The 13,327-nt window shown below is 46.5% G+C and overlaps 1 protein-coding gene across 1 annotated transcript in view; it reads left to right on the plus strand.

Annotated features, from left to right (window-relative positions):
• The window catches only part of ephb4b (eph receptor B4b), a 36,367-nt gene extending 23,945 nt beyond the window's left edge, over window positions 1–12,422 (plus strand). Inside the window, exons 9-21 of the mRNA XM_024799802.2 lie at window positions 34–161; window positions 2,052–2,217; window positions 2,306–2,396; window positions 2,680–2,735; window positions 2,852–2,965; window positions 4,855–5,102; window positions 5,980–6,126; window positions 6,204–6,272; window positions 6,752–6,801; window positions 6,910–7,009; window positions 7,209–7,402; window positions 9,182–9,340; window positions 9,451–12,422. Of these exons, the coding sequence (XP_024655570.1) occupies window positions 34–161; window positions 2,052–2,217; window positions 2,306–2,396; window positions 2,680–2,735; window positions 2,852–2,965; window positions 4,855–5,102; window positions 5,980–6,126; window positions 6,204–6,272; window positions 6,752–6,801; window positions 6,910–7,009; window positions 7,209–7,402; window positions 9,182–9,340; window positions 9,451–9,556 (1,628 nt within the window). The 3' untranslated portion in view covers window positions 9,557–12,422. The remainder of the gene's footprint in view (window positions 1–33; window positions 162–2,051; window positions 2,218–2,305; window positions 2,397–2,679; window positions 2,736–2,851; window positions 2,966–4,854; window positions 5,103–5,979; window positions 6,127–6,203; window positions 6,273–6,751; window positions 6,802–6,909; window positions 7,010–7,208; window positions 7,403–9,181; window positions 9,341–9,450) is intronic.
• The last annotated feature ends 905 nt before the right edge of the window (window positions 12,423–13,327 follow it).

A 13,327-nucleotide genomic window follows, 5' to 3' on the forward strand; every position in this document is an offset into this window, starting at 1 on the left:
ATGATCAGTGAATGATGGTCTGTGTTTCTGTAGTTCCTCCTCCAGTATCTGGTCTGAGGAGGGTGGAGGCCTCAGAGAGCAGTCTATCTTTAGAGTGGAGCGTCCCAGTTGTGCACAACCAGTACAAGATCCTGGACTACGAGCTGCGCTACAGCCCTGAGGTATACACACATGCGTGCATCACTAGGACCTCTATGCTAAGTTAACCCTGAAGTAGGGCTGCTCAATTAATCGAATTTTAATCACGATTACGATCTGGGCTTTCAACGATCATTAAAAATGACTGAGCCGATTATTAGCCCCTCCCTCGTGCTTTACTCTTGCGCTGCTCCGTGTGGCAAATCGAGCGCACCTCTCTGCATTTCGAACACGCGTCACAACAATTAAGAGGACCCGAGGGAAGCTCGGAAAGCTAAGCAGAAGTTATTTGGAGAGGAGAGTGACTGCCGTTGGTTGAAAAGAGAGGTAAAAAAAAACAAACTTCAGTGGTGTGGAAACATTATGGGTTCAGTCAGACGTGGATCAAGTAGACATAGTGTGTAAACTTTGCTACAGTGTTGTAGCTGCACCACAGAGCAACACTGCAAAGTTCACTAAACACAGATGTTTACATTTTTCATTTATTTCTTATATCGCAAACATTTGCAGTGTTATCAGTATTTGCACACTATTTTATATTATTTTTAAAAGTCATTATTCAATACATTGTTATTGTTAACCCTTTAAATCCCTGTAGAACCGGAACCGCGTAAGCTAGCGCAATAATTTGTTTTGCATATGAAACCGGAGGAGTTGTACTTACATTTTATGCCATCAGCTTGTCCTCGGTCACGGTTTCCTTCCACATATAGCTTTGCAAAAATTGCATAAAAAGCGCTTGCAGGAACAAAAACATAATATTCCAGAAACACGCTTTGCCGATCCGATCAGCTGTTTGTAACACTTCCTACGTCCATCAGCACGAACTATAGCATGTCCGCCATGACCTGCCTGAAACAGGAAGTGACGTCATTTTCGCGGAAAATGTAGTTTTTTACTTGTAGGCCTTAAAAGCCTATACTGGTGTTTTTATAAGTCATGTTTGACTTTTCTGAATAGTTTCTGGGATGCTTAGAACTCGAATTGCACTGCTGGAAATAGTTTATTTTGATGCACATGCTGTTTTCTTTGCAAATTTGCATCATAGGATTGTTTTTTGTTTTTCCTGCAGTATATAAAAATTGATGTATCTCCAAAATAAAACTATGAAGACACTCAAAATAAATTTCCTGTTCTTGTAAACTATTCTTTGCAACTTTTTTGTATTTAAAGTTTTGAGGGATAAACCTCTTAAATTTCTCCAAGTAGAAAAATATGTAAAAAAACAAAAACAATTTTAAATTTTTTTGTAGTTTATTGCACTTTTTCGCAATTAATGTAGTTACTATGGACTTAATGCATACATATTATTAAAATATGGGCTATAACAGTTGTATTGATGTATAGCAACAAAAATGCTCCCACTAATGGCACTACAGCATGTAAAAATATAATATAAGCTCCGGCCGACTTGGTTCTATAGTAGGTCTTAAAGGGTGAAATCTCGTCAAATAATCGAGATCTCCATTTCAGTGAAAATAATCGTGATTATCATTTTTGCCATAATCAAGCAGCCCTACCCTGAAGTTAACCTGGGCCCTGAGTCCATGTGAACTTCAAACCGAAGCCTTTTTTACGTTCTGTCTTTTAGTGTGTGTTTATAAAATATATCTAAAATTCTAAGAGCGTACTTCTTTGTAAAACATTCCATCTGGTTTTAGCAGGATCATCTTTGTAGAACAGGGTTTGGTTCTGTGCTGGAGCGAATGTATGTCTGCATATGTTAACTCTCTCACACACACACACACACACACACACACACACACACACACACACACACACACACACACACACACACACAGATTATAAGCGCAGATTAGATACGTTGTTTAGTCCTGTGAGGACCTTTGTTAATGCGTGTCACTAGGACTCCTGTGTTACTCTAATGCCTACTCTTAACGTGTCCTTATCAGGATGGTGAGGAGTCAGTAGAGTGGCAGTACGTGTTCAGCAGGTCTTCTTCTCTGGTGCTAAACGGGCTGCAACGGGCGACGAGATACCGGGTGCAGGTCCGCGCTCGCTCTCAGGCCGGTTACGGCTCATTCGGTGCCGAGACCGGCTTCAACACGCTGCCTGACGGTACGAGGTCGCATGCTATTACATTTTCTTTAGAGTCTGAGAGGTGAAAACACTGAGATTCACTCCTGCGTGTTTGTTTCCTGGGTAGGTGTGTCCCAGCTGATGGTGACTGGAGTCTCGGCCTCTTTGGGGATACTGGTGCTCGCTGTGGCGGCCATAGTTGGCGTGTTCTGCTACCGGTGAGTGCGTGTGTTCAGGATGCACCCTCCCTGCTCCCCTCTGCAGAACAATAGAACACACTGACCTCAGGTTCACACACACACACAGAGCAGGGTGGGACATGTCGACTATATTAAGATGGAGAAACTCGACACTGTGAGAGCGATGGCGAGATACGGCGAGATAATCACATTCCTGAGAGAGCGACAGAACAAAGGATGTGTGTGTGTCTCCTGAGGAAACCAGAATCCCGCAGCTGCTCTGAATCTAAACAGCCGTCTGTACCTGTCTGTCTGTCACCAGGAGGAAGAGGAGCGCGCACATCCACGACAAGAGCGGCCACTACCAGATGGGGCAGAGTGAGTCTGACAGCCAATCAGAGACAGAGCTACAACTCGGCCAATGAGCCAGTCTGATACAAACGGTTTTAAATGAACGCGGCCGACTGACGATGATGATTGTGCTGTTTTTGTAGCGATGAAGGTTTACATCGACCCGTTTACCTACGAGGACCCAAATGAGGCCGTGAGGGAGTTCGCCAAAGAGATCGACGCCTCCTTCGTTAAGATCGAAGAGGTCATCGGAGCAGGTAACCCACACCTGTATGTCTGCGTGGTGTAAACTTCTGTCACGGGCAAACTCCGCCCTCCAAGCCATAAGTTTTTGATGAAATTCTCATCAATCAGACCATTTCGGGTGTTTTAAAAGAAACTGTGAATGCTCAGAGAGTGTTTTTACGACTCCAGGAACCTTTTGAAGGAACATCTGTGCAGCTAAAGGTTTTAGAGACGTCAGCCTTTTTGGGAATGCCAAAAACCTTTGAATGGTTTCGTGATTATTGTAATAAGTAAATCATTAAAGATTCAGGAACACATTATTAGTGGATATGGTGGCGTATATTTTGGGAATCTTGAGGAATTTCTCTGGGATCTGGAAGCATTTGTGGATGCTGTTCACCTCTGGAGCTTTGTTAGGGAGTCTGCACGGAGGCAGCAGCACGACAACAAAAAGCCCAAATATCTTCTGTTGTTTCTGAAAAGCCAAAACAAACTTATGGGTCTTAATAGGACTTTTATTTTGTAAAGTCTTCCAGATGTGTTTGTGACCTTTGACCCCCTTGAGAGCGGAACATTAACTTTCCCATGATGAGGCGAAGCTGTGTTCGCACTAAAAGAAAACATCAGATGTCATTTGTTCTCCGTCATGAACCCTGTTTTATTAAAAGTAAACACGCCACGTGCGCGTTTGTGCGCGAGTGTGTGCGAGGGCGTGAGAGAGCGTGATTGATTGAGTGTGTGTGCAGCTACTGTAACAGTAGTGCTCTCAGTGATGACATTGGTGAGATGTAACTGGATAGCGGTTGCTGCGGAAACAAGGGTGCAAACTTTTCACCACCGGCTGGCGAGCGCGCTCAGACACACACGCAGGCCACATGTGCGTGAGTGCTGAGGGAGGTGTTGACGTGCTGGTATGCGCTAATGAGCCTTAAAGGAACATTACACCCCTCCAGTATCAATAACACGAGTCCTCTTTATTGAGTAGATATGGGGCTGCGCGGCGTCGAGGGTTCGGCCCTGCTGCGATTGGCTGTTTTCAGGTGACCGTGTGACCTCATTAGTTGCTCTGACACGTGGAGTCCCTCAGGGTTCTGCTGTGGGTCCTCTACTGTTTCCGTCTTCAAAGAACGCAAAGATCTGCCTCCACTTAGGGAAACTTCGTTGCCTCCGGCTGGCGTGGACTCGCTCTGCTCTCACCTTAGACGACGCTCAGCGGCAGGTCTGTGTTTGGATTCTGGGGCTCTGCTGTCAGCCGATCTCTGCACCTCCAGATTTACATCCACCTGAACCTTTTTACACTCACTTTAAGCTCCACCTCCACCCTCTCATTTCCCGTGACCCCGCTCTGTCTGATTGGCCAGCATCCCCTCAAACCTCCTCCAGCTTTTCTTACCTTTGCCTATTAGATAAAACGAGATATGAGGCTGTTGTCTTCTAGCCTACAGGTGGAGGTGAATTTGGCAAGGTGGCTTTTCTTTTCTCATATTAGATATTTCTATGACATTAAGCCTGAAGGAAAACAAACACCTGGGAAAATACACCTGTGGAACGTCAGGTCATTACATTGTTGTTATGACTCGGCTGGATACACCTGGGCAGGAGTATGACTGTTTATTTTTACATTTGCTGTCATAACCATAGCCAATGTTACTACGTAATCTTTCATCACCTGCCCATGTGATTGTTTTTTAACAAAAATAACACCACCTCGTTGTTACCTTCCCATTTCCTGAATCAGGTGAGGACAGGTGCACAGACAGTGTTGTGTTCAGTATATCTGAAATCTTTTCACGTGGCAGTTTTATCATTAATCTGGGGATTAAATTTGAATAAATTATCCCCAGTGAAATACAGGTGTGTTCTTCCATTTGAATTGTAACTATTGTAAAAGTAATGTAACCTGTGCCGTATACCTGTACAGGTGAGTTTGGCGAGGTGTGTCGTGGTCGGCTGAGGATCCCGGGCAGGAAGGAGAACTACGTGGCCATTAAGACCCTGAAGGGTGGCTACACGGAAAAGCAGAGGCGGGACTTCCTGTCGGAGGCGTCCATCATGGGACAGTTCCAGCACCCTAACATCATCCACCTGGAGGGAGTCATCACCACTTCCTGCCCCGTCATGATCCTCACCGAGTTCATGGAGAACGGGGCGCTCGACAGCTTCCTGAGGGTGAGAGGGGGACAGTCACAGAGCAGCAAACCTGTCTGACCTTTTCCCTGTCTGACCCTCTACCTGTCTGACCCTCTACCTGTCTGACCTTTTCCCTGTCTGACCTTTTCCCTGTCTGACCCTCTACCTGTCTGACCCTCTACCTGTATGACCCTCTACCTGTCTGACCTTTTCCCTGTCTGACCCTCTACCTGGCTGACCCTCTACCTGTCTGACCTTTTCCCTGTCTGACCCTCTACCTGGCTGACCCTCTACCTGTATGACCTTCTACCTGTCTGACCCTCTACCTATATGACCTTCTACCTGTATGACCCTCTACCTGGCTGACCCTCTACCTGTCTGACCTTTTCCCTGTCTGACCCTCTACCTATATGACCCTCTACCTGGCTGACCCTCTACCTGTCTGACCTTTTCCCTGTCTGACCCTCTACCTATATGACCTTCTACCTGTCTGACCCTCTACCAGTATGACCTTCTACCTGTATGACCCTCTACCTGTCTGACCTTTTCCCTGTCTGACCCTCTACCTGTCTGACCCTCTACCTGTATGACCTTCTACCTGTCTGACCCTCTACCTATATGACCTTCTACCTGGCTGACCCTCTACCTGTCTGACCTTCTACCTGTCTGACCCTCTACCTATATGACCCCCTACCTGTCTGACCCCCTACCTGTCTGACCCTCTACCTGTATGACCCTTTCCCTGTCTGACCCTCTACCTGGCTGACCCTCTACCAGTATGACCTTCTACCTGTCTGACCTTCTACCTGTCTGACCCTCTACCTGTATGACCCTCTACCTGGCTGACCCTCTACCTGTCTGACCTTTTCCCTGTCTGACCCTCTACCTGTCTGACCCTCTACCTGTCTGTTTTCAGATGAATGATGGCCAGTTTACCACCATCCAGCTGGTGGGGATGCTGCGCGGCATCGCAGCAGGAATGAAGTATCTGTCTGAAATGAGCTACGTCCATAGAGACCTGGCGGCTCGTAACATCTTGGTGAACTCCAACCTGGTCTGTAAGGTGAGGGTGTGGCCCTGCACACCTGTCCGCTCGACTAATCTAAACAGATCTGACAGTTGTGGTTTTGTGTTTTTCAGGTGTCAGATTTTGGCCTGAGCAGGTTTCTGACTGAAAACTCGTCAGACCCGACGTACACCAGCTCTCTGGTGAGTAACTGTCACAGTCTGTCTCTTTATGATTTCTGATATCCTTATCTCAGACACAAAGGCCACACCCATCTGCTGTAAGGGACAGCCAATCAGGATAAAGTTGGCTTAAAGGAAAGAAGATGAAACGGGCTCTTTGAGACAGAGGATGGACTGGGGGGGCTGGTTTCAGATAAAGGTTTACTTTGAACTGTGAATCATGCAAAGCTGCTCAACTCGCATGTTGTTGCTACAAGTTGAGTTTTGTCTCTGGTCATGACAGCTCTTAACAGGAAGTCTTTTATTCATCAGTAGATGATGAATGTTGTCTTTAAGACCTTCATCATCAATCACGTCTGTCTGGTTGGTCTTTCAGCTCTGTTTTGGTTCTGCTGGAGATCCTCAGGGTTCTGGTCTCAGTCCTCTGTTGTTGAGCATTACCTGGGTGCTTTTATTGTGAAATTCGGTTATTACCTGACTGATCCAGTCTTGTTTTTTAGGGCGGCAAGATTCCCATTCGGTGGACGGCTCCTGAAGCCATCGCGTACAGGTGAGTGCCAGTACTGCAGGCTGGCGTAGTGGATAAAGGCTTCCTCTTCTTATTGTTATTATAGTGTTCTGTAGATAATCATTTGATGATTTTACTGTCTGATTGCAGGAAGTTCACTTCAGCCAGCGACACGTGGAGTTACGGGATTGTCATGTGGGAAGTGATGTCATACGGGGAGCGACCGTACTGGGACATGAGCAACCAGGACGTAAGGAACAAAGTTATACATTTAAAACTTGATTGTTTGGAGGTTCATGGACGTGAAACTACGACTGAATCATTAGTGCTCATTTACAATAAAAGAAGCTGAAATTATTCCAGCAAAGGTGTCCAAAGCTGATGGTTAAAAAAGCCGTTTCATCAGAATGACAGAGTGCTCACTGCCTCTCACGCTTCTGCTTCATCAGGTGATAAACGCCATCGAGCAGGACTACAGGCTTCCCCCGCCGCCGGAGTGCCCCGCCTCCCTGCACGCGCTCATGCTGGACTGCTGGCAGAAGGAGCGAGCCAACCGGCCGAGGTTCTGCGACGTGGTGGCGTCCCTCGACAGGCTGATCCGAAACCCCACCTCCCTGAAAGTGACGCACCCAGAGGCACAGAGGTGAGGCTCGATGAAGGAGAGGGGGAGGGGGCCGGAGCCGTGGAATGTCATTCAGGCACCAGCTGGTGGGTTCGGGGTCAAAGGTCAGAGTGTGGTAGGGAGACAAAGGAATGTGGGGCAGCCAGCTGTGTGATTGACAGCTGTTTACACAAGCAGGTGCACATTCCTGGATTAAAACTCCAAATGAAGCCGTGTCCTCCCGACTGTCCACCTCCTCTTTCAGTGAAGGAACATCAGAGACACGAGGAGGAGGAGGAGGATGGAGATCAGTGTCAGATAAGAATGAGATTGTTTTAACGGCGAGAGCAGAGGCGGCGTGCATGTTTGTGCTTTCTGAGAGGAATAAAGTTCCTGTAGTTTGTTAGCAGCAGATAGTAAAGCAGTACCACGGGTGGAGCAGCCGCTCCTCGTTCTGCTCCGCAGCCTCGGGGAGCTCACCGTGGGTCTTTCAGGTTCTGGTTAAACTGTGCAGACCAAACAGGAAGTTAAGTTTCAGCTCGCCTTACGTGCATGAGTTCAGTTGCTGGGTATTTTGGAAATTCACAAATATTTGCCAAAGGGCGGAGGAGGAGTAAAGTGATGCGAGAATCTCAGTGCGAGGCTTCTGTGACACAGCGCAAAACTATTTTTTCTCTCTTTGCCAAAGTGGACATATTTTCACTTGCACGAACACGTATGTGGCACTGTTGCCTGGCACGGATTTCAGGTTGTTTTGAACACACCGTGACAGCAACCCTCCATAGCAGGACGAGGACCTCCACCTGAGTCCAAGAGGTGGAGGTGGTCCATCCACCACAGCAGCTGGCCAATCTGCCGAGAGAAATCGGAAAACAGGAAACCTCTGGGATCGGTGGTTAGCAAGGACTGAACTTTCAAAATAAAAGCAGGACAAGTCTCCTGTATAATAAGTTGAAGCAGTGATGCAACACTGTAAAGAAAATAATCTAATACCATAAAACCATCAGACTGGGTGTGACGGTGTGGTGGAAACCAGCAGGGATGATTTTATCCTGCTGTGTGACACGATCCTTCCTGATGTTCAAAGTAAAGTCATGTGCTTGGATACAACATGGTAACATTTCTGTCACATGAACACAAACGTTTTCACATGACTCCGGTCTGTCTTCTCCATCATCATTAAGTATGGGTGCCTTATAAAAGCAGACGTTTCAGCCGTTTGTTGGTCTGAAGCTTTCAGATGCAATTTGCAAACAATTCAACATAATCATCACAGCAAATTAATCTCAGACTCTGCAGTTAGATCAGGACTGAAAGTGTGAGGCTTGTTTGGAAGAGCTGACAGGAGAGAATAGGCAGGTTTGGAAACTATCTGAGAAAACTCACAAGACAACGTCCCAGCCTGGAAGTGTAAAATACACCATCATGGTCGGGGAAAACCAAGTTGACCATAAGCTCCTATTGCGGAGTCTGTCTGACAGCCAAAGCTGGGTCATGAACGGGATAATGATCCCAATCACAGCAGCTCCTGGGAAAACTTTCTTCTTTACACCAAATTACACGTCTTTGATTTTAAGACTGAAAAAGGGGTTAAAATGTAAACCTTAGCAGCTATATTTAAGACCTACATGTCATTTTAAGGGTTTCGTGGCTTGAAGCCAGCACGCTCTGCTTATTTTAACCTCAACCATAACAGAGAGAGAATAAATCTCACGCTCACATATTCATGCCACATATTTTATAGGCTGCAGGTCTGAACACGCTGCTCTAATAATGACTCGCTGAGGAATGTCATCGTTCACATCTGCCCTGTCCTTTCAGCCTGTCCCATCCTCTGTTGGACCAGCGAGTCCCGCCTCCTCTGTCGGCATGCGGTTCGGTCTCCGAGTGGCTCCGAGCCATAAAGATGGAGCGCTACGAGCAGAGCTTCCTTCAGGCCGGATTCACCAACCTGGACATCGTCTCGCAGCTCAACACTGAGTAAGACACTTATTCTTTCTGTGATTGGCTACCTGCCAGTCATCACTCAGGGAAACCAAGCTCTATATTTGTATTTATTTATTTGCATCACCCTCTTTCTGTTTCCATAGAGACCTCCTCAGAGTGGGCGTGACCCTCGCAGGGCACCAGAAGAAGATACTCTCCTCCATCCAGACGCTCAGGATACACAAAGCTCCACCCACCATGCTCTACTGACCAATCGCAGCCTGGTCACAGCACAACACTCAAAATGACCCTGACGCTGTCCACCGTTGTACCCGATCCAGCCAATGGGAACGCTTTACAGCCTGAAACACTAACTGATGCAGTTTCAACCAATCAGAACGAAGGAATGAGATGACTATTCTTTGACGGGCTGGTTGAACCTCAGGATTTCTATTGGCTCGTCTCGCTGAACCACATCTCGAGGTTGCTTGTTTTTTTAAATCCACTCTGAACAGCAGAGCTCACAGAAATCAGCCAATCAGCATCCAGCACAGAAAGGATGTTGGAAGACTTTGGAAACTATTCCTTATGTGGACTCTTCTGATTGGATGTTCCTCCACTGTAAAGACTAAGCTCCGCCCCTTGCTGGGAGCATAGCTTTCCCAGCCTGTTTGATGGCTGGATTTCCAGGGCAGGAGGATTTTCCACTGAAGAAACACCAAGAGAGAAAAATTACAGGCAGAAAATGACTAAATTCTGCTGGAAACACAAGCAGGATACTTTGGTTTGTACTTCCTGTAGAAGAAACAAACCCTTTGCAGGATGCTGCCACTGTGACCGCACAGACCTCAGAGCCTTTTAAAATGAGCCGAACGGGTTTTACGGTGACATGGCCGGTGTTTGAGTTTCTTCAAGCAGGAATCTGAACACACGTCTTTCTGAAGGACATCTTGGGAATGTGGGACATGCGGGAATTCCAACGCACCGGTCGGTAATCTCCCTCTCAGTGGGATTATTTCCACACCAGCGTTCAGGACCATCTGAAGGGATTCGTGATGTGACCTGTCAGCATGTTCTAGCAAAGTTTCAGCATCATACTGTTTGTAATCTGTGAGGAATATTCTGGGTTGCCTCAGAAAACACCGGTGTACTTTTCAAGGAAGTCTTTGGGAATGTTCGCTCCCTGCTCAGACCAGAACTTCTCCAAATGTGACTCATCGGGTGCTGAAATTCTCTGGATTAAGGGAAGTCATGTGGGAGTATTTAACTGTACACACGGTAGTTTTCTCAATCAGACTGAAAGTTTTTTAAATTGTTCGGTGCCTACAAACGATCGAAGCCCACCTGTAGTGGGTTTCTGTGTTGTGAACGTACTCAAGTGTATTTTGTCCTCCAGCTGTAAGGCATCCATCATCTACATGATCTCCCCTTTATAGACTCAGCTCCCTGTGGCCTAAACGTACGTGACTGTCATTTATCAGCCTTTCACGTGTTGGGATGAAGCCACTGCAGGTTTAATGTTTTAAGACCATTTTCCACAGGAAGTGAAAAGCCATTCAAAGCTTCAGTGTTGGACACGAGGACTACGTTTGAGGACTACAGCAGACATCTTTTTGTTTAATCGTGAACTATTGATGGTTTTGTATCGTAGCACTTTTTTTTTGTACCTGATATTTGATCGTATTTTTACACAAAGCAGGAGATCAGAGTTTTTATAGTAAACCTACATTTCAGGCGAAACGTCGTCTTCACTTTCTGAAGAGAAACGTATAAAAGCAATCTGCCTTAGCTTTCACGGAGGCGAGTGAGACGATCCAGGTTCAGGACCAAAGATCACATCTGCCCTCTGGAGCGAGACTGTGCGTCTGCCTCGCTACATAAATGTTTAACGGCGGCCCACAAACCAGCTCTTCCACTTTTACAACACTAACATTAACCATCAGGCCAACATTTGGCAGTTTGCCTCTTCAGTCTCTTCTGTTCTCCGGCCAAACACTCATTAATGTGAGGAGCAGTGTTTGTTAGCGATGCTTCACAGACAGGAAATACCTGAATGCTGCCATCACCTTCCTCACAGAGCCACCATCGTGGTCATCGTCTCAGGTGTAACTCCAGCAGACGATGATCAGCCAGTTAAAACCACCAAACTAATCATGTGACCTGGAGGAGATTGTCCACTGCAGTGTTTCTGCAGAGGTTTGCATGCATGCAAAAGGAGCTGTTGGGTAATAGAATATAACAGGTGTTACATTTTTGAACATCACGATAAGTCTCGTATCCTGTCGTTGCAGAGCAGTAACCTGGTAGGAACAGACGAGACTGAAAAGGCCTCTGAGATCAGAGCTGACTGAAATATAGAACAAAAAGAAGGGATTGTTGGCTGTAGATCAGGGGTGGCCAACTCCAGGCCTCGAGGGCCGGTGTCCTGCAGGTTTTAGATCTCACCTTGGGTCAACACATCTGAATCACATGATTAGTTCGTTACCAGGCCTCTGGAGAACTTCAGGACATGCTGAGGAGCTAATTTAGCCATTAAAATCAGACACATCTAAAACCTGCAGGGAGGCCTGGAGTTCCCCGCCCCTGCTGTAGATCCTTCGGTTATAGGGTGGGACTTTTGTATGGATGAAAACATGAAACTGCCAAAAGGAGCTGCCGACATACTTTGGTGGGCCTCTATCTGGAGGCTGAAACATCCAGTAAACCTTCTGTCATCCGAGTTCTGATCATCAGGACTGAATCACCATGAAAAGTCTGAGTAATCCACTTCTAATGGTATTTTTACTGAATCGCATAAACTGGTTCATTGGTCCATTACCTGCCAGTCAAAGCACTAACAGGCCAATAACAGCTCCTCTTTGTCATGCCTCCTTTCTGTAAGTCACAGTGTTGCATGATGGGAGTTTGAGTCAGTGGCAGTCCACCATCGATCCACTTTCATTGGACAGACAAATGTAAACACTTTGTTTTGGGAAACAAATTTTATTTAAATGCGTAATTTTGAATGTTGTGAACTCAGCTCTGCCTTTTATACGTCCACACTAATGTATGAGAATATTTTTATTGTTAATAATGTTGTCATAAAGAAGGATGTCCACTGGGCGAGGGAAAACTCCAATAAAGATGCCCGACGACACGTCTGCTGCCTGTCTGTCTGCTTTACGTTAAAACCAGGAGAAGACTTTTACTGTGCCAAACGGTTCCAGTTATTTATGAAGTAAAACCAAACTCAGGCGCCTCTTTGTAGCCGTGTTACGTCTGAGTCACCGTCAGTGACAAATACGTTAGCGCGCAGATATCAGAGGACGGGTTGTTTTGAGCTCGCAGAGGTCGGGAAGGAAACGTGGTTTGGCCTGATTTAAGCTCCAGATGAGACGGGATAGATCCACTCCAGGCTCAGCAGGTTAAACCCCCGATGGGAGCGTAAGAACACGGCGCTTGGCAGATCAAACCCAAAGGTGGGCCAGCTTTAAGACGAGCTACAGGTTAAGGTTAGGTATGAATCGTTATAATTATGAGTTTAGAGCATCTGAGTCAGAGGGCTGGGTTTGGATTAGAGCGGGTTTATCCGTTAGAAGACGGGATTTTGGTTTTTGAATGTTGTTCTTTCAAGTCACGCAACCAGGTAACAAGGAGATCATTCTGTAGAGTGTAGATAATAATAAAGGGAACCTAACCCAACCCTGTGATTGGGTAGTTTTAGGTACTCCGCAGTAAGCTCGGCTTCACTTCTCTGCAGACAAAATGACGCCACCTTGGTACTTCATGGTTAACAGACTCTTGCAGTTCATGGTTACATTCTGCCATCGGCTTCATCCTGCTGGGTCATATCACACGTCCCAGCATCTGGTTTACCTGATCTAACAGGAACTGATGCAGTCGTCTTAGGAACGTTTCACACACAGGATCGTTTTAACGATTTTGATATCGATCACTTCTAAGGCCGCTCGTGGCCTCACTCTGAGCTGCAGCTCTGACCTCTCACTAAGAGCACATACCTTTAAATCCTCGGGCAGATGTCTTCAGCCTGTTTTGGGGCGC

Source organism: Maylandia zebra, unplaced genomic scaffold (genome assembly GCF_041146795.1).
Source record: "Maylandia zebra isolate NMK-2024a unplaced genomic scaffold, Mzebra_GT3a scaffold01, whole genome shotgun sequence".
Taxonomy (NCBI): domain Eukaryota; kingdom Metazoa; phylum Chordata; class Actinopteri; order Cichliformes; family Cichlidae; genus Maylandia; species Maylandia zebra.